The sequence below is a fragment of the Daldinia vernicosa genome (genome assembly GCF_022497035.1).
Source record: "Daldinia vernicosa strain CBS 139.73 unplaced genomic scaffold F5Y00scaffold_2, whole genome shotgun sequence".
NCBI classification, from domain to species: domain Eukaryota; kingdom Fungi; phylum Ascomycota; class Sordariomycetes; order Xylariales; family Hypoxylaceae; genus Daldinia; species Daldinia vernicosa.
Window position 1 is genome coordinate 1 of NW_025953918.1, and position 18,826 is coordinate 18,826.

The 18,826-nt window shown below is 48.1% G+C and overlaps 7 protein-coding genes across 7 annotated transcripts; 4 read left to right on the forward strand and 3 right to left on the reverse strand.

Annotated features, from left to right (window-relative positions):
- Nucleotides 1-33: 33 nt before the first annotated feature.
- Nucleotides 34-1,211, reverse strand: F5Y00DRAFT_223186 (DASH complex subunit Dad2-domain-containing protein). Its single transcript, XM_048005842.1, has 3 exons — nt 664-1,211; nt 548-607; nt 34-485 (listed from the first exon to the last, which is right to left on the reverse strand). Exons 1-3 carry the CDS (start codon nt 887-889, stop codon nt 316-318), a joined length of 456 nt encoding a protein of 151 aa, XP_047869584.1. The 5' UTR covers nt 890-1,211; the 3' UTR covers nt 34-315.
- A 288-nt stretch (nt 1,212-1,499) lies between these two features.
- Nucleotides 1,500-4,077, forward strand: F5Y00DRAFT_56556 (uncharacterized protein). Its single transcript, XM_048013823.1, has 3 exons — nt 1,500-1,643; nt 1,705-2,158; nt 2,209-4,077. Exons 1-3 carry the CDS (start codon nt 1,595-1,597, stop codon nt 3,863-3,865), a joined length of 2,160 nt encoding a protein of 719 aa, XP_047869585.1. The 5' UTR covers nt 1,500-1,594; the 3' UTR covers nt 3,866-4,077.
- A 1-nt stretch (nt 4,078) lies between these two features.
- On the reverse strand, nt 4,079-5,214 carry F5Y00DRAFT_56550 (vacuolar protein sorting-associated protein). Its single transcript, XM_048013822.1, has 3 exons — nt 4,962-5,214; nt 4,474-4,884; nt 4,079-4,358 (listed from the first exon to the last, which is right to left on the reverse strand). The coding sequence occupies exons 1-3, from the start codon at nt 5,028-5,030 to the stop codon at nt 4,230-4,232; spliced, it is 609 nt and encodes a 202-aa protein (XP_047869586.1). The 5' UTR covers nt 5,031-5,214; the 3' UTR covers nt 4,079-4,229.
- A 614-nt stretch (nt 5,215-5,828) lies between these two features.
- On the forward strand, nt 5,829-8,272 carry F5Y00DRAFT_223192 (alanine--glyoxylate aminotransferase). The gene is made up of 4 exons (XM_048005843.1): nt 5,829-6,361; nt 6,430-7,055; nt 7,121-7,479; nt 7,537-8,272. Exons 1-4 carry the CDS (start codon nt 6,099-6,101, stop codon nt 7,618-7,620), a joined length of 1,332 nt encoding a protein of 443 aa, XP_047869587.1. The 5' UTR covers nt 5,829-6,098; the 3' UTR covers nt 7,621-8,272.
- A 1,180-nt stretch (nt 8,273-9,452) lies between these two features.
- On the forward strand, nt 9,453-13,236 carry F5Y00DRAFT_250394 (CRM1 C terminal-domain-containing protein; the record flags this gene model as incomplete). Its single annotated transcript, XM_048009727.1, has 10 exons — nt 9,453-9,518; nt 9,615-9,644; nt 9,708-9,780; nt 9,840-9,911; nt 9,974-10,695; nt 10,745-11,507; nt 11,558-12,028; nt 12,084-12,313; nt 12,370-12,935; nt 12,993-13,236. The coding sequence occupies 10 exons, from the start codon at nt 9,453-9,455 to the stop codon at nt 13,234-13,236; spliced, it is 3,237 nt and encodes a 1,078-aa protein (XP_047869588.1).
- Nucleotides 13,237-14,561: 1,325 nt separating this feature from the next.
- On the reverse strand, nt 14,562-15,357 carry F5Y00DRAFT_223207 (uncharacterized protein; the record flags this gene model as incomplete). The annotated part of the gene is made up of 2 exons (XM_048005844.1): nt 15,337-15,357; nt 14,562-15,282 (listed from the first exon to the last, which is right to left on the reverse strand). A coding segment is annotated over exon 2 (344 nt), but the record flags the coding sequence as incomplete, so codon positions are not given.
- An 819-nt stretch (nt 15,358-16,176) lies between these two features.
- F5Y00DRAFT_269084 (arad-like aldolase/epimerase) lies at nt 16,177-18,544 on the forward strand (the record flags this gene model as incomplete). The annotated part of the gene is made up of 4 exons (XM_048012372.1): nt 16,177-16,439; nt 16,650-16,862; nt 17,220-17,290; nt 17,650-18,544. The coding sequence occupies 4 exons, from the start codon at nt 16,177-16,179 to the stop codon at nt 18,057-18,059; spliced, it is 957 nt and encodes a 318-aa protein (XP_047869590.1). The 3' UTR covers nt 18,060-18,544.
- Between the last annotated feature and the right edge of the window lie 282 nt (nt 18,545-18,826).

Genomic DNA, 18,826 nt, shown 5'->3' on the forward strand with positions numbered 1-18,826 from the left:
TTCCATTTACAGTAATTTTTTCAAAATAGGAAGGTGGGGCAAACTCCCATAGAAAAAAAACGCGACACAATAACCCTTCGTAAACTCAGGGCACCCAACTCCTGCAACTGCTGGCCCTATAAAAATAGACCACATATAATGGCGGATATATGTAAGTGCTCCAGTCAGAGACAATTAAATAACCACGCCGGATACCTAATAGCTAGTTCTATATGAACAATGATTTGTGTGCTTGCACCTAACGGCATATTAAGTATCTAAAAATGTGTACCTATTGTCTAACGGGGATGAATTAATCTCTTTGGCTGTTTGACCTTATGAGATTGAGGATGAGTTATGTTCGCCCTCCATGATCGCTTCTGTCTGGGCTTGCAACGCTGGTGCATGTTCCGTCGGTATTCGCACTAGAGTCTGCGGTAGAGGTAGAGTATCGTCCTGGGCTTTGGATGTAGTTTCTTCTGCATTTCGTGGACTCGGTATTTTGGCTATGAGATTAGTCAATAAGACGAAATTTCGCATGTTGCTTTATACGTGGATGTAAGAATACCTGAAGCCATGTTGATAGCTCGTAGAACATTATGCCAGTTTCCTAATACCGTCGCAATCGCTGTCACGCCCAATTAGCCAGTCATAGGGGCAAGACATCTATCTGAGTGCGCATACCTTCCGTCCCATCAGATAGAGTAGCAAGTTTTTGTTCGAGAGCTTCCATCTGATTTGCTACAGCTGCGCTAAGTTCCCGCAGCTCCTTTAGATTCTCAAGCTCCGCCTTCTTCTCATTGACTCGGGCGAGAAGTGCGCTTGACTGCCCTGCAGACTGAGCACTGGGATTGCTCGAGGTAGAGGCTTGGCGTATATGGCTAGGTAGCGTGCGCGAAGAAAACGCCATTGTAATAGTGTAATTAGACCTAGATAGCCAAAGTCTTATATGAACCTGTCGGTGGTATCTTTCTAAAATACCTAGCTTTACTGTGTATAGTCGACAGATAGGTGGGGGGGAACTCGAGTACGTCCTATGGCAATCTATAATCCAAGGAATTGAAGAGTAAATACAATGAATTCAGATAACAAGCATAAAGGCACGTAACCCGGGAGCGTAGATTGGCAGATGAGATGTTGAGTTGTTCAGCTCGAAAGTAGCTACTTTCGTTATCCAATGTTCTGTTCGAATGCTTAATTGCGACGTGCACGTTTGCATGTGTAAACGGCAGAATGGCAAGTAGGTATTATCGATAAGTTGGCAAGTGGCAGATTGGGTACATATGCTTTAGTGTGTGACGTGAATATGTGGATACTACCATAGGTAACCCCTGTATAAAACTGCTGGTCATAATTGTGCGTTGCTATACCCCATTCGGAAGTTTGTTGACATGCACTGTGGAGCCAGCTACCTTGCCAACTCATTTCCTCGACCAAAACTTTGATTTTCTTTCACCGCACCTCAAACAGCAACTATTGTCTTGCATACTGTTGCTTCCGACAAGTCTTGCCTTATTTGCTACCATCAAGACCCTCCTGCATGGTTACTAGACTTACTAGACTGCTGCTATAAAACTTCAATCATTTCAAATTCCTTCCGCCTCATGTCTTTACAATGGCACGACTCAACGAGCCAATGGTGTCAACAGACAGCGTAGAAACGCGTATGTCCCTAGCTACAGTCTGCACGTCACTGATGATGTCAACTAATACCTTCTGTCATAGTGCGCAGAAAGTTCTTGCGACAAAATAGAGATATCGCCCGAGTAAATTCAACGCAGTCCCTCAAAATACGTACTTTAGAGAATGAATGTGTTCGCCTATTATCCGAAAACCTTGATCTTCGAGGACAAATACTGCGACTCCAAACAGAGTTAGAAGATAGTAGAGCACAGAAGATCGCCAACCATGCCCTCGAGATCAAGGAGAAAATGGAGGCCCAACTGGCAGAATGGGGAACTATGCTTGCGAGTCTGGGGCACGAGCCTACCCCGAGGAGTCGATCACCAAGAGGACCGAAGAGAATAAAACGCAGGTCAAGCATTGGACGTGTCAGCATGTCTGAATGGAGGAGGAGAGATACTGTAAGCTCGATGAAAGACTTGGAGGCTGCCGCCCTTCAAGAAGGCAGGTTAGCGCCCATCTGGGAAAATAAAACGTGTCCCCGCGAAACACTAAAGTAAGTTGTGTCTGTGGAGGTGTAATAGGCAATCCATACTAATTTTTTAGCCGAGAGGAAATTCTCGCGTTGCGCGCCGTCGTTGATGACAATGACGATTCCCCAGATCTTGGACCCCCGCCAGTATCACGTTTTGTCGACGAAGATCCCGTGAAGATTGATTTACCCCCAAGACATAGCCCTTCCAAGTCAGATTACGCGTCTCTAGAGAAGGCATCATCTGATCCACAGCCTAAACAACAATCAACGCCCTCCCCCAAGAAAGATGAAAGAGCAAACGAACCAGTCAACAATATCCCCGAAGTTAATGATGAGCCGATGGAACCAAACGCGATCGATACGGCGGAACCTCAGCCTATTACTCAAGTTGGTAAGGCCAACTTGAAGAGGAAACTGAGAGAAGAGGATGAGAAGGAGGATCCCGTGATATCTAAGCCGCCGACCCGAGCTATTGAGGTTGCAAAGGATCAACCTGAGAAGGCGGCGAACGTCAAACCTCAGTCCATTAACAGGCCGATCAAGCTTCCATCAAATCGGCGAGAGGTTCGAGATAAATCGTCGAGCTCGGTAACTCAGAGAAGGCCTTTGGGTGCCAAAAGCACGAACGAACATATCAAGTCGCCAAAAAAGGCTGCGAAGCCTCCGACTTTAGAAGAGGTTACAAAGGAAGATATTAAGGGAAGAAAGACTATTCCAGTTGAGATACCGGTCCCCGAACCTCAGCCGATATTCGTCGCGCACGTGGAAATCGAGACCGAGACGCTTTCTTCGGAACCCAACTTAGCCGTGCCTGATACTCCGGAGGCAACCCCGAGGGAGGAAGTAAGGGATACACCCCCTCCTACTGATATTTCCTCAAGAGGGGAAACATCACGAGGCAGCCGCAGAGCGAGGACGGCAGTTAGTTATGCTGAGCCAAATCTTCGGGATAAGATGCGGCGGCCTACGAAGCAGCTACTAGACGCTGTGTCAGGCGAAGGCAAACACATACGGCGAACTAGCCAGTCGAAGAAAGAAGATTTCCCTTCGTCGAACCCTTCCTCAGTAGTCAAATCGGAGGAAAAGCTAGGATCATGGAAGGATCTACCTGCCGATCGTAGTATGTCGAGAACGAACCTAGATGTTATGGCTAGTCCCCTGGCACGGAAAGGCTCGAAAGCGTCTTCGGACGACTTGACCATGAGTATAGCAATGGATAAGAAGAAGCGGGCGGATGTTGAATCTTCGTCTTGTTCTAGCGGTGAAAGCAATCCAGCTAAATCGAACTCCCGAACAGGTGGTCGCCGCGTCGACGAGATCGCAGCTCGGGAGGCTGAAGTAGCGAAAATATTTGACGATGAGGCCGACGTTTACGATTTCCCTAGCTTGTCACCGAAAGACGGTTCGAAGCGTACGACAACAACAGAGGAGACTTCCAAGAGGAGAAATACCAAGGGATCTCGACAATCGAGGTCAAGGCGATTATCATCAGTGGCTCGTGAAGACTTGGAACTAGATGCAGAGAGCCAGAATCACGAGAAGGCACCGAGAAATACGGGATCTAGACGAGCAACCATGGCAGCGTCGAAAGAGTCGAAGATGGATATAGAAAGTGCAGGACATGATAGTTCCGTGGAAGGAGACAGCTTGAACAGCTCCTCTTCTGGAGATGTGGACGCATCCGTACGGGACAGGGCCTCAATGAGGCGGAGGAGTATGATGTTATGAGAAAAAAAAACAAGCCCTGCTGCACTATGATGATGATTCGTACGGTCGTTTAAGCGAAGTTCTCTGCTTAGGGGTTGGGTTTAAATATCGATTAAGTAATCATAACTGAAGCGAGCGTTGAGACTCTCTTCATCTCATATTTCTTTTCATGGCGTTTGGAGTGCAGACAGACAGACGGACTCAGTGTACTCAGGATACCAATCAAGTCTTTTTTTTCTCTCTCGATTCATTCCCAATGGTTGATTGTGATTATATGATTTATCGAGGCTAGTAGAATAGCCTGCTATTAGTTTCATCGTGGGGATACATCTTTGATGCTTGGGGTATTCGTTGATCTAGATATCCATGCATTCCTTTTTAAAGATTACGACGACCCGCCCGCCGTAGGCTCTACTGGTTTTGTGTATGTGACTTTCTCTACCGCGACGTTTTCCACCCCGTTTTCATCTTTGCGGAGCTGGTAGACGTAGAGGGTGAGCGATATACCTTGGACCTGTATTTAGTTGTCAGTGTGTAGTTCAAGGTGAGAGATTCGGCCCCTCTACTACGAGGCACGTATTTTCCTCCCTAGCAGATAACGAGTAGAGAAGAGCTCGGTCACAACTTACGTCCATCAAGCAGAAACTAGGTACCATATCCTCACCCTCCTTCGTCCACCCCGTCGTAAACGCCCCCGTAGCACTGCCCGGGTTCACGAAAAACTTGTCCATATACTCGAAGGCATCGAAGCGGTGGGTTCCGCCCCAACACAGCACATCCACGTCTAACTTATTGGCCTCGGCGAGCAGCAAGTCTGGCTCGGTCGACACTAGCGTAAATCCTTCGATGAACCCGATGCGCAGCGATCCGTGTGTTACGACTTGATATAGCGGTAGCGATGTCGCTTCTACGTCGAAGCGGCCCTTTACGATTTTTAGGTCCGGCGCAATCGAACGCAGGTACTCGTACGTGTGCTTGTCCGTCAGGTTGCCTAGACATAGCGTCTGTCCGATCTTTCCCGGCGAAAGGAGTTTCTTAAACTACGAGGTTGGGAGCGTTAGCACGAGCGGCACCTGGGAGCGAAGGATGGGGAAATAGTTCTGGCCGTCCGTCGCACCTTTTGCGGTATGTCGAGAGCGCGGTCGGGGATGTGGAGATCCCCGATCACCAGGATGAGGAAGGCCATTGGTTACGAATTGATGGAGACCTAGGATCTCCCAGGTATACCGAGACAATTCGGTCTACGGCCGGTCCGAAAGGAAGCAACTTGGGTAGGTTAATCGTACAACGGAAATGTATACGTATGCGCAGGCAACACCGCTACTGCTACTGTTTCGAAGTAGTGCGGTTGGAGAGGACAGCTGGGCCGGGATATTCGCTAGAATTTCGTATATATCTCTTTTATCGTCGGAGACTTGAGGAGAACTACAGGAGCTATATGCTCACATGTCAACAAGATATACGTAAATTAAGTAGTAGTGAAGCTATCCTCAAACCTGCGAGGCTGACGTTGAACTCTCAGGGACGGGAGCTTTGCAGGCCCCGCAATTCAAGCTATTGGTACGTACCCCAGATTGAGGTAAGTTTTAGGTACGAAGTACAATACAGTATCTTATTTTTCGCACTGTCACAGGGAACCTTTAGTTTAGGTAAGCTTACACTAATAAGACGAGATCAACTTCGGACGTAATTGCCGTTGCTCTCTTACGTTCTATGTATTTAATAAGTCGGGTCAATAAAAAGCGGCCGAAGACGGAGGTTATGCATTTCTTAAAACACTGAGTTTGAAGCAGCTAGTTATCCAACTTATTTCATGTCGGGGAATAGCCATGGCTTACTATATGCGATAAGGCCACCCAAACGGACATAGATCATACAAGCAGTGGGGGAGATTCACCCCTAAGAATTAGGCGATTAGCAAATAAAATTCTATAACTGCTTACAAGATTCCCCAACACTTCTTTTTTTAGGTTAGCCTTTTGTAGCTTCTGTCTGTATGTAAGTGAATTTGCAATGCAATAACAGTACTATTTCTTTTCTACAAATCCTGTAGCTCAAGTGGATATTACTTGAGATAATTTACTTCAGGAATTGATATACATTGATATACACGTATAAAGTTCCAAGACAAGATATACACGAGTCAAACTCTGCTAAAACCGCCCTACTTTACAGTAGGTAGGTTTGTTATAGGGGACAAAAACTGGCTTACTCAGTAACGATACGGAAGGCCGCCGGAGCGGTGGTCGGCGACATGCCCCACCGTCTACTCAAGACAGCGACTTCTACTGCTTCCAACCCCGCAGCCCGCGTCTCGATTATATCACGACACTTATTAGGAACTGCTCAATCCCCTGCGAATCCCAGTTTCCCGAGTAATATTTCTCCTCCAGCCCAGAGTCGTAGATTTTCTTCGTCGCCCGCCAAAATGTCATCTCAACCCGAACACCCGACTCTGCTCATCCCGGGTCCCATCGAGTTCGACGATGCCGTATTACAGTCCATGAGCCATTACAGGTTTGTACCAAATAACTACGTGCGGCGCACTCTTATAGCAAGATACTTCTCTAACATACAACTATTAGCGAGTCGCATGTCGGACCGAGTTTCGTTGCTACGTTTGGCGAGGCATTGTCGATGCTGCGTAAGCTCTTCCAGACTACCTCGCCGTCTTCGCAACCTTTCGTCATCTCCGGATCCGGCACGCTTGGTTGGGATCTAGTAGCAGCAAATCTTGTTGAGCCTGGCGAAGACGTCCTAGTTCTCAGCTCCGGTTACTTCAGCGATGGGTTCGCCGACTGTCTTACAGTCTACGGTGCTAAGGTCGATCTTTTGAAAGCCCCCGTCGGCAGTCGGCCGCAATTGCCCGAAATCGAACAGGCATTGAAGAGCAAGAAGTACAAGGTTATCACGGTGACACATGTCGATACATCGACAGGTGTACTGAGCGAACTCCAGAAGCTTTCCGAGACGGTTCAGAGAGTGTCACCTGACACATTACTTATCGTGGACGGTGTATGCAGTGTAGCTAGCGAAGAGATCGATTTCGATGCATGGAAGCTAGACGGTGTAATAACAGCAAGCCAAAAGGCCATCGGCTGCCCCGCGGGCTTGTCCATATCGATGTTCAGCGGTAAGGCGATGGACGCCTTCAAGGCGAGAAAGAGCCCACCGGCATCATACTTTGCTTCGATGAAGAACTGGACGCCCAGTAAGACATAGGTTCCAAGATCCTAGACGGCATCAATGGCTGGCGCTAATCCGTTGTGTATCTAGTTATGCAAAACTACGAAGCAAAGAAGCCTTCGTACTTCGCAACCCCATCACCACAACTTATACACGCCCTCCACACAGCACTAACCCAGATTCTCGCCAAGCCCCTCGCCGAAAGGTTCGCTAGACACCGAGAGGTATCTGACAAGATCAAGAATACCGTGGCAGAGCTGGGTTTAAAACAAGTCGCAGCCAAGCCGGAAGACCAGGCCCACGGTATGACGGCCATCTATCTACCCGAAAATGTCAAGGCCACCGATCTGCTCCCAAAGCTTGCAAATAGTGGCGTTATCTTTGCCGGTGGCATCCATAAAGAAATCGCCCCCAAATATGTACGCTTTGGACACATGGGCGTTAGTGTGGTACGTTTACGCTTTCTTTAGCAGCGACTGAGGGTTATGAAGACTAATCGTGATTAGACCGATCCTGCGAGAAGAGATATTGATAAGGCGTTAACTGCGCTGAAGAGTGGGCTTGCTGACTGTGGGTATCAAAGAGCGTAAAACTCCACGTACGCCGCCCGGGACCGTCTAGGAGGTTCGAGTCCGGTGCGCCAAGGTAATCCGTATTTCCCATGATAACCATTTTCGGAGAAAATGTTGGTCGGTTAGAGGACGGATATTATGTCGTATGCTCCAATTTTGGCCGCATGATTAGAAGAAAAAAACGACACAGTGTAACTATTCCATAAGGAAAGGGCCCGATAGACTAGAGGTTCCACTGCGCGGGGAATGGCAAGAAAAAAAACGTTCGGTTCAAGGAAGCATCGGAGATGGGCTGTGCTCTATTCGGTTGAATTGCATGATTTTTCTTCGGCCACGTCATGTCCTCCTGCCTTATTCTTTGTCCTTTCCGCCTGGTCGTATACATAGGAGGAACTAGAGCCCGCCATTTATCATCAAGAACTTACGTCAAGTTGCTGCAGCATCAGCAGCGAAGTCGGGAAACCGAAAAGTCTGGTTTCTCCCACATGCTGCTTTATGATCTTAAGCAACAAAAGCGGCTATGCTGCGGTGCTTCTATTATTCTCACATGGAGATAGCCTTCCTTTATCTAGAAACAATAAGATGGTAGGCGTAGTTATAAAGTAAATTGGAAAGTTTTGACAATAGCAATAAAAATCCCGGAGGCTCGGGAGTAGTCTTTAAAGCCCGGTACCGTTATCCCGGAACAATGGGTCTCAGTACGTAAGATTAGGTACATAGTACATTATTAAAGCCCATATAATACGCGATTAACTATCAGTGTTTCTTGAGCAACCCGAAAAAACAACGTGTATGTTGGAAACACCTTAGTTACCTAGGTACGCGGAGCAGCTAATAAATAGGTATGGGACGTTATCAATTATCAATAAGGGTGGAGTGTGCACGGCAACAAAATATTTTCATATCCGAAGCAGCGGTGAGCTTCATAAGTAACAATTTCAATTCCCCTCCAAAGCCAAGCCGGACATTTATAATTGTGCAAGCAGGAATTGTCAGCATCTTATCTATTTTGCGTTTGCACTGGTACGAAGGTTATACATAGTATTCGCTACTCATAACAACAACGGCAAGAGATCTTATCATAACCATCTATCCGTATTTACCTTATTTACCTTCACAGGTCGACGTCACAGTCTGTCTCTTATTTGTCCTCGTCCTGCAGCAAAGCAAGACTTGGCCTAACCTCGGGACGCGATACATACCTTGAGTACTAAAGCTTAAAACGTTAAAATTGGAGGGGTAAGTCACTTTGGTTTGGTTGGTAGGTGTGGTTATTTCGGAAGCCTTGTGTTCGCCGACCAATGACATAATTGGAATCCTTAACATCTAATTGGTGCTAACAACGAGTTTCAGCCGCTACCCTGCCTCAGGTACTTCGCAGCCTCTATAAATTTAGGTGCGAGTGAAAGTACAGGGCCACTAATAGTGGGCGCGTAAGGTCTACAAGCCCACGCTCACCTAAGAGCCTTATTACTACGACCTATAATCCGTAGGTACCTACGTACATTTTCTAGCTATGAGGCCAAGCTTCCCTGAACCCCCCCCAAAACCCCAAACCCCACCAACAGAACTGTACGCAGCTGCCGCTATCATCTCAGAGACCCGTCACCTTTGGTGCCTCTTCGAATTCTATTGATACCTTTTTTTACAACTCATCCGACACTTCCTTACTTCTCTCTATCTACCAAACTTTTCTCTACCACTGATACCATTTGTAACCAGCTTTCATTGACAACCTGCGCACGCCGTTATTAAAACCTTTAACGTCATCATCAACTGTCTTTATTCCGACACACGGTTAAAGCGAGGCGCGCAGCCTACCTCGTCTTTTCCCCGCCACCACATTCAAGATGGCGCCCACAATCGAACAGCTAGACCTCATGGTCCAGTCGTTCTATGAAGGTCGCGGTGAACAGGTTAGCTTTATCCTTTTAACCTTTCATTTACCTCTCTCGCGTAAATATATATTCTCGAAGCCAAGCTACTAACACTTACGTTTTCCCCACCTTCAGCAAAAAGCTGCCCAAACCGAGCTCAACCAGGTACGTGATGCGCCGACATACCTCTTACACCCTTCTACCAAAACTAATATACATAATTTGCAGTTCAAGGAAGATCCTGATGCGTGGCTACTCGTGGATAAGCTCCTTGCCGAGTCGAAACACCCGCAAACAAAGTGTACGCCGCACTAGTCCCCGCGATATGGAAGGTATTGGCACAGGGCTGACGGGTTGCAGATCTTGGACTTCAGATATTGGACAACGTTATCATGACCAGATGGAAGGTTTTACCCCGAGAACAATGTCTAGGTTCGTCGCTTCATCTGGGTAGCAGTACTAGTATAGACCTTCTGAGCTAACGCGCGGCGCAGGAATTCGCAACTTTGTGGTGAACTTCATCCTCCAGGCATCTAGCACAGAAGAGTCGCTCAGGACTCAGCGCACTCTCTTGAACAAGCTGAATTTAGTTCTCGTCTCCATTCTAAAGCAAGAATGGCCTCATAACTGGCCAACCTTCATCAACGAGATCATCTCATCCTGCCGATCGAACTTATCCATCTGCGAGAACAATATGATCATTCTCCGCCTTCTCTCTGAAGAGGTTTTCGACTACTCAGCCGAACAGATGACTTCGGCTAAGACTAGAAACCTGAAAACTACCATGTGCAACGAGTTTTCACAAATCTTCCAGCTATGCCAGGAGATTCTTACCACAGCAAATCAGGCAAGCTTGGTGAAAGCTACTTTAGAGACACTGCTCCGGTTTTGCAACTGGATTCCTCTAGGATACATTTTCGAGACGCCGCTTATCGAGACGTTACGCACACGATTCCTCGAAGTCCCCGAATTCCGTAACGTCACTCTGCAAGTGCTTACCGAGATTGGTGGACTGGTAACTGGTGGACCGGGACAGCCGAATGCATATAGCGAACAACTAGTCAAGATGTTTGTTGATGTTTTGACGACTATTGCTACCATCGTTCCCTTGGATCTCGACCTAAAGAGCACATACCCTCAGAGTAATTCCAAGGATCAGGAGTTTCTCCAAGAATTGGCACTCTTCCTGTGCAACTTCTTTGGCCAGCATGTTGATGTAGGTCTATTTCTGGAATAGTTGTAATAGTCGCTAACTTTACGATCAGCTTGTTGAGAATCTCCCCAACCGAGACTTCCTCACGCATGGTCATTTCTACCTTATTCGCATCTCACAAATCGAGGACCGTGAGATCTTTAAGATTTGTCTAGACTATTGGCTCAAACTAGTACAGGAGCTATACGATGAAATGCAAACCGCACCCCTCCAGGAGGTCAACCCCCTTATGATGGGAAGCAGCTCCGCTACCGGCGCCGTAAATCCGAGCATATTGGCGAATTTCCCCTTGAGAATGCACAAGTATAAGGAGGTCCTATCCAATCTCCGAGTGGTTATGATTGAAAAGATGGTCCGTCCCGAAGAAGTTCTTATCGTCGAAAACGACGAAGGTGAAATCGTACGCGAGTTTGTCAAGGAAAGCGATACGGTGCAGCTCTACAAAACCATTAGGGAATGCCTCGTCTACCTGACACATCTTGATGTCGTGGATACGGAAACGATCATGACCGAAAAGCTACAGAAACAGGTTGACGGCACTGAGTGGTCATGGCACAACTGCAATGTTTTATGTTGGGCCATCGGATCCATTTCACTCGCAATGAACGAAGAGACCGAGAAGCGATTCCTCGTCACGGTTATTAAGGACCTCCTTGGACTGACAGAAATGAAGCGCGGTAAAGATAACAAGGCTGTCGTAGCCAGTAATATCATGTACATTGTCGGACAGTACCCTCGGTTCTTAAAGGCCCATTGGAAGTTCCTTAAGACGGTTGTCAATAAACTTTTCGAATTCATGCACGAGTCACACGAAGGTTTGTTACTCAATTTCGATACTCTGGAGCAGCAGCTAATTATATTACAGGTGTGCAAGATATGGCATGTGATACTTTTATTAAGATTGCGAGACAGTGCCGCCGACATTTCGTTGCCTTACAGCCTAGTGAGAGTGAACCGTTCATCGAGGAGATTATCCGGAACCTACAGCGTATTACATGCGATCTAACGCCCCAGCAAGTGCACACATTTTACGAGGCTTGCGGATATATGGTTGCCGCCCAGGGTAACAAGCACCAGCAGGAACGATTGCTTGCAGAGCTCATGAACGCACCTAACGCAGCCTGGGACGAGATCATCAGAGCGGCTACTCAGGACCCTCAGATTTTGCAGGATTCGGATACAATCAAAATCATCGGGAACATTATGAAGACTAATGTGTCGGCTTGCTCTTCTATCGGCCCTTACTTCGGCCCGCAGATTGGTAGAATATACCTAGATATGCTACAAATGTATCGTGCTACTAGCCAGCTGATTTCAGAGGCTATTGCCCGTGATGGTAATTTTGCAATGCCCATCCCCTCTTGGCGATATGAACTAACATCCCAAAACAGGTGAAATTGCTCCCCGCATGCCCAAAGTCCGAGGATTGAGAACCATCAAGAAAGAAATTTTGAAGTTAATTGAGAGCTACGTTGACAAGGCAGAGGACCTTCCTGCTATTCGTCAGCAGATGGTGCCGCAACTTCTCGACTCCGTATTGGTAGATTACAACCGCAACGTCCCGGGAGCCCGAGACGCGGAGGTCCTAAAAGCCATGTCTACCATCATCACAAGACTTACAGTAAGCAGGCCTAAATAAGCTACCAGTTATGAAATGTTGCTAACCGTATATAACAGGGCCTTATGGAAGATCAAGTGCCAATCATCATGCAAAATGTTTTCGAGTGCACTCTTGAAATGATCAACAAGGACTTCTCAGAGTTCCCTGAGCACCGAGTTGAATTCTTCAACTTGCTCAGAGCTATTAACCTACACTGCTTCCCTGCTCTGCTAAAGCTGGATAATCGACAGTTCAAGTTCGTCATCGACGCTTGCATGTGGGCCAGCAAGCACGACAACCGTGACGTTGAAAGTGCGGGACTTAACATGTGCCTAGAGCTTGTTACAAATATTGCGGATAAAACCGATGTGCAAACAGCCAATGCCTTCTTCCAGCAATTTTTCATTGGTATCCTGCAGGATGTATTCTTCGTCTTGACAGATCCTGACCACAAAGCTGGGTTCAAGACGCAGTCTATGTTGCTGATGCGCATGTTCTACTTCGTACTCCCGGCAGACGGTACTACTCCAAAGATCCAGGGACCTGTTTACACAGATCAGGCACCACCCGGCACCAGCAATAAGGATTTCCTCACCGAATTTGTTGGCGGTCTCCTACGCAATGCATTCCCCAATCTTCAAATGTAAGTTGTCACCCTACAATATAACGTGGATACCACAAGAGCTAACTAGGTCTCCAGTGCACAAATCGGTGCATTTATTGAATGTCTTTACACCCTGAACGCATCGTACGAGAAGTTCCGCCTCCAAGTCCGAGACTTCCTCATCTCCCTAAAGGAGTTCGCCGGCGACAATGCAGACCTCTTCGTCGTTGAGAAGGAGCAAGAGGCTCGTGAGAAACTGACAGCCGACCACGAGCGACGAGCCAAGGTCGGCGGCTTATTAAAACCGTCCGAGATCGAAGCGGAGGATGACGAGCTATGACTGCGCCAGGAGTTCAGAAATGAATTCGCTCCTCGTCATGATTCGAGCATAGTTGATATCCCCGGACGGACCTCGGTCGACCATTTTGATGGATGGGACGTCTACGGGCTTTGAGAGCCTGGTGGCAACCCCCGAATAGGATGAAGGGGCATTTACTTTATAACTTTTGGCCACGTCTCTCCTAGTGCCTCTTCTCTATTCTCTTGTATGTGATACCATAATAGAACTGCCGTGGTCGGTAACTGCAACTACTGTTTGACTGCCACATAGCTGCGCAGTCAGACGAGGTTAGTAGTCCAGTTACACTCCCACACTCAGGCATAGGAAAACGACGAAGGCATGATAGCCAGGACATAAAGGAAAAAACGGTGATCCCCTCCGTGATCAACTTGGCGGAAGGTGAACAGAAAAAAAAGGAGCGATGGTAGGGAGGAACAAATGCATATATTTTTGGTTTCCCAAGGGCGTACCTACGTCGGCGAGATATGCGGTTGTTGCTGCTAGGAAATAGGGCGGTCCAGTTGTTATGCTGCCGAAATGAGAGGCTGAAGGAGAGGAAAGGGGGATAGACCACTGTTCCGTTTATATCCCCGGACGCGATCTCTTCTCGTTGTTACCTTAGGTAGATAGTCATTGCTGAATGGATGGCATTAATCCCCGGACGAACGTTACTTTGGAAATGCGAGTTTTTATTGCCTTTTTTTAAGATGCTATGATATAGATTGCTGCTATGTAAAATAGATGTCTTTATCTCTATCTTCAGGGGTGACTAGGTGGTAATTATTGTGCAAGTAATCTCGAGTCTCTAGGATGGCATATCTAATTACATGTACGTACCCTCCGGCGAGATACGTGACGTTCTAACCAGAGCTGACAGAGAAGTAGTATGGTCCCCTCTAAGAAGTAATACCTAGTAGGCATCTTAAGAACTCATGCTCATTGGCGTAACTACCTCAGGTACCTACCTAAGGTATCCATTGCTCTAGGGTATCATCCGCCTGGCTTTCACAGGGCTACATAAACAACAGACCAGGCGGAAGGCTTCCTATCCAGTGAGCTAGCGGGGGCTACGTTAATTAAATTAGTGAAAAACTTGAGCTCGTCTATTCATTCATTCACATGTCTGGATCAAGATGACCGTTTTGGCCTGTCTAATAGAACTCCCGCGGGAAGCGCGATAGGCGCCATATGCCTAGAAGAGGCGATGGGGCTTAGCATAGAAGAGAGAACCAAGGGAGACAGCAGTAGGGCATGCGAATAAGATGGTATAGTTAGGATTTAAAGAGTCGAGTCCCTAAGAGAACATTTCCAAGGTTAACCAATCTCCCACACATATTCAACTGTGGCAATTTCGAGACTTACATACGGTACTCGAGTCTTCTGGTTCTGACTCGTCTTATTGCATTTGGTAGAATTAGGTAAATACCTAGTCTACCAGATCGTATATACATCGTCCATCTATCTATCTACTCCTCTTTGGCCTTTCTCGCCTCCCCGTACTCAGCACCGGGCGTGAGACTAGAAAAGTCCAGTCTACTCGACAAACCCCAAAGGGTGCCTCCGCAACCAGGTTTCCCCATCTCATCCGTCGACCCCCGGCGCTACTAGCTAGCTAGCAGGCATAGCTAGCGAAGCTGGGCATCTATCGACGATGTAATGTAGTGTCATGTCAGGCACGGTAAGGCAGGGTAAGATAAGGTTGAATGAAGGACAGACAGACAGATGGAGGCGAAAGAGCACATGGGACCACGATGTAAGACCACGTATTTGACTTGACCCCCAGTCGTATCCATCGCCGCGTATCGTATATAATACGTGTCCGCGCGAAACACCCTGTCCGTCTGCCAGTCCGTCCCGTCGGGCAGCTCGCGCCAAAAAAGAAAAAGGGCAAAAAAAAAAAAGAAAGAAGATGGGCCATTCGCCTGTTTTCCGCCAACACATTAGTCCCCATTCCATCCATTCTCCAATTCCAATTCCGCTTCCGCGAGCGCCGAGGATAACTTAACTCAACTCGACCTAACCTAACCTTGGATACTGGCTAGATAGGTAGGTAGATGATCACTCACTCCCGACGGGTCGAAATAAGCTAGCAAATAAAAGCACATGGGAATAGCCGCACGAGCCGTCCGTCCCTATTGGTTCTCTATAAGGTACCTAAGGTAGGTTAGTTACTCGACGCTTAACAGCGAGCGGCTATTAGTGTATACCTGCCAGGTATGTATGTATGTATGGGTTAGGTTAGGTAGTTGTATTGAATTGAACTATTGATTCGACCAAACTAACTAGGTAACAGCTAACTAACTAACTAATCTAGCTTCTCATACATCGGCGCCGCACCGGCAAGGGGGAGCGAATAGCTAGCGCGCGTCTTATGTATGTATTCCCGCCCGACGGGGGCCCGGCCGATTCCGACATGGGACTAAGGCGGGGGAGTCCGGGAGGATCGCTAGGGGAGAGTGTGATTGAATAAAGGTGCTCTGTTGGATAACTTGACTATTCGCTCAGAGTATAGGTAGGTAGTTAATTCGAGATGTCATCACGTAGTACTTGAGACTTCAAATTCTCGTGTCATTTATCTTGGAAGAGCTATTGATAAACACTGATGATTGGTCTCTATGCGTTATCTATCTACCTACGTATATCACGCCCTTTTATGCGTTGTCTACCTAGGTATATCACGCCCTTTATGCGGGGGAAGAGCCGTGTCCCGGCCGTCTACTCCACACGAAACTGCACCTTATTAGGCCCAGTCGGCGAACCTATACGCCCGCGATATCTTCTACTGTTCACCACGGTTAGACTAGTCAACGTTTAATGCTAGTTAAGCATAAGTCATACTTGGAATTATTGAACCTACTTACTGCCTGCCCTAGCTACCTAACCTAGCCAAGGCACTTGGAAGAAGAAGAAGAAGAAGATATTCATAGACATCAAGACGTCATGGCCCCCTCAGCTATCACAGAGACCCTCTCAAGCTCAAGCACCTTGACTCCCAAGGGTGGAGATAGGCCGACAGAGGCAATCAAACATGACGCCATCGAAGGCAAGGAGAAGACTCCTCTAGAGGCCATCTCGCACGGCATGGTGATGCCAGGCATTCCCACATTCCCAACCTACACAGCGCACAGGAGGCACATCCTTGTGCACATGTCCGCCACATTCCGCTTCTTCGCGCGATCCGGCTTCACCGAAGGGCAGGCAGGGTAAGTTGACTGACTATCATAACCATAATCATCATAATCATCATCACATAACCCTTCCCTGTCGTCATCGAACCCGCAGTTCTTTTTTTTTTTTTCTTCAGGGATGAGCTCGAGGCTCTCCACTTGGGCTCTTGTCGTGACAGCCCAATCTCCAAATCCCTTTCCCCTCGCATAGCTAGCTAAGCTAACTAGCTGATCCCGCGGCTCTAGGCACATCTCAGTGCGAGACCCAGAGTTCAACGGCCTCATGTGGATGAATCCCCTAGGTCGACACTTCGGCATGCTGACGGCAGGCGACATGATATGTCTAGACATCGCGACCGGCAAGGTCGTCGGCGGCAACACGTCCCGGCCCGCCAACGCCGCAGGTTACCTGATCCACTCCGCCGTCCACAAGCGGCGTCCGAACGACGTCCACGCCATGTAAGTGCTTTCTCTCGTTCCCCTCCCCCCCTTTCCTTCCGCAGGACCACGTGGGTTCCTTCGCCGTAAAGAGGAAGAAAAAAAAATATATATATGCACGCCTAGACGCAGAAGTGAGGCGTCCTATCTATGTATCTCCCCGGCAAGGTGAGATAAGAGAAAAAAAAAAAAAAAAAAAAAAAGAACACACTAACCAATATTGAGAAAAACCCCGGTCGAGAATCTCATCTAATCTCATCTTATCTCATATCCCATAAGCGGAAAAAAAAGTATAAAACGAAAAATAACACTAAAAATGGGAAAAGACATTCGTGAATATGTAGAAAAGTGAGGCTAACCAATCTTTGCCCGAAACAGCTGCCACGCACACTCCAACGCAGGCCGGGCCTGGAGCGTATTCGCTCGTCCCCTGGAAATGCTGAACCAAGGTACGTGGAAACAGGCCACACGACAAGCCTTACTTACACTACACTACACTTACTTACCTCTTTTTCCGCCCACTCCACACTCCCTCCACTCTCTGTCCCAACTCAGCCTACGTATGTTATGTTGTGTTCATTTCAAACCCTCCAACCCCCCCCCTAAAAAAGGCATACCGGGGCGGGAAGGAAAAGAAGGGTTTAGCTCGCTGAGCGGAGGAGGAGCCCCGTCCATTCCATTCCATCCCCTAGTTAGTCCCTCCCCACGCTTCACACCGTAGCCAAATCAGGCCACAATACGAATACATACATAATGATAATAACAATAATGTCCGCGCGCTAACTCCGCGCCTCCTGAACGCCCGCAGACGTGTGTAACTTCTACGACGCCCACGCCGTGTACGCCCGCTACGGGGGCATCGTGTTCGCGGCCGAGGAAGGCTCGCACATCGCCGCCGCGCTAGGCCACCGCAACAAAGGCGTCATCCTCATGAACCACGGCCTGCTGACCGTCGGCTCCACCGTCGACGAGGCCGGCTTCCTGTTCGGCCTGCTGGACCGCGCCTGCGCCATCCAGCTACAGGTCGAAGCAGCCGCCGCCGCCGGCATCCCCAAGCACGTCATCAGCGACGACGAGGCCGCCTACAACTTCAAGATGGCGAGCGAGCCCAACGCCCTGTACCGCGAGGCCCAGCCCGACGTCGAGTACGAGCTCGAGGCGGCGGGCGGCGAGGACGCCCTGGCCAGGGGCTTCGAGAACCTGCGGGTGGCGCCGTAAAGGTTTTCGGTCTGGAGCGCTGCGAGATCGTACGTTGAAAAAAAATTTAAAATAAAATAAAATAAGTTGTGACCCGCCGTCGGCGATAACCTAGTGTACCTAGTGTAGATGACACCTATTGTATCTGCCGATATCTACATTGCAGCTGCGAACGGTGATAGGCGCGGACATGAGTTTGTGCTCGCTAACCCAACCATGAAAAGGTAGGGGTGTAGGTAAGGGGGGATAATAAATTGAACAAGCTCGGCTAAGGGCAAGTATCCATTCGACCCTTGACGCGTTACGGCGCTTCGTGGGGGACATGTAACTCTTACGGGACTGGGTGAACGTATGTAGGATCGTACATAACACGTACATACATACATACATAATATACCCTGCATACATACCTACCTACCTACCTACATGAACATACTCATGTGAGAAAGAAGAAGTATAAAAAACCTTGGAACCGAACCCCATGATATGATCCAGACGGGGGGTGGTGGTGGGGAGAATAGGAAGAACAATAGTGTAATAATGCAAGGAATAGTTAAAGACGAACAAGAAAATAAAAAGTTCCTTAATTCGCTACTACGCTACCGCTGATGGTGGTGAAAAAATGTGAAAAATGTTATGTTAGGGCCGTAAAAGGTCTAGCGCTGGAACGGGGAGATGACGGGAGCATCCCGCAAGATGTCAGTCCAGTCAGGGACGGCCCGCATTTTACGCAGGCTTCGAACAGGGGAACAGGGGGGGTATATGAGATGAACCGTAAGCATAAGCAT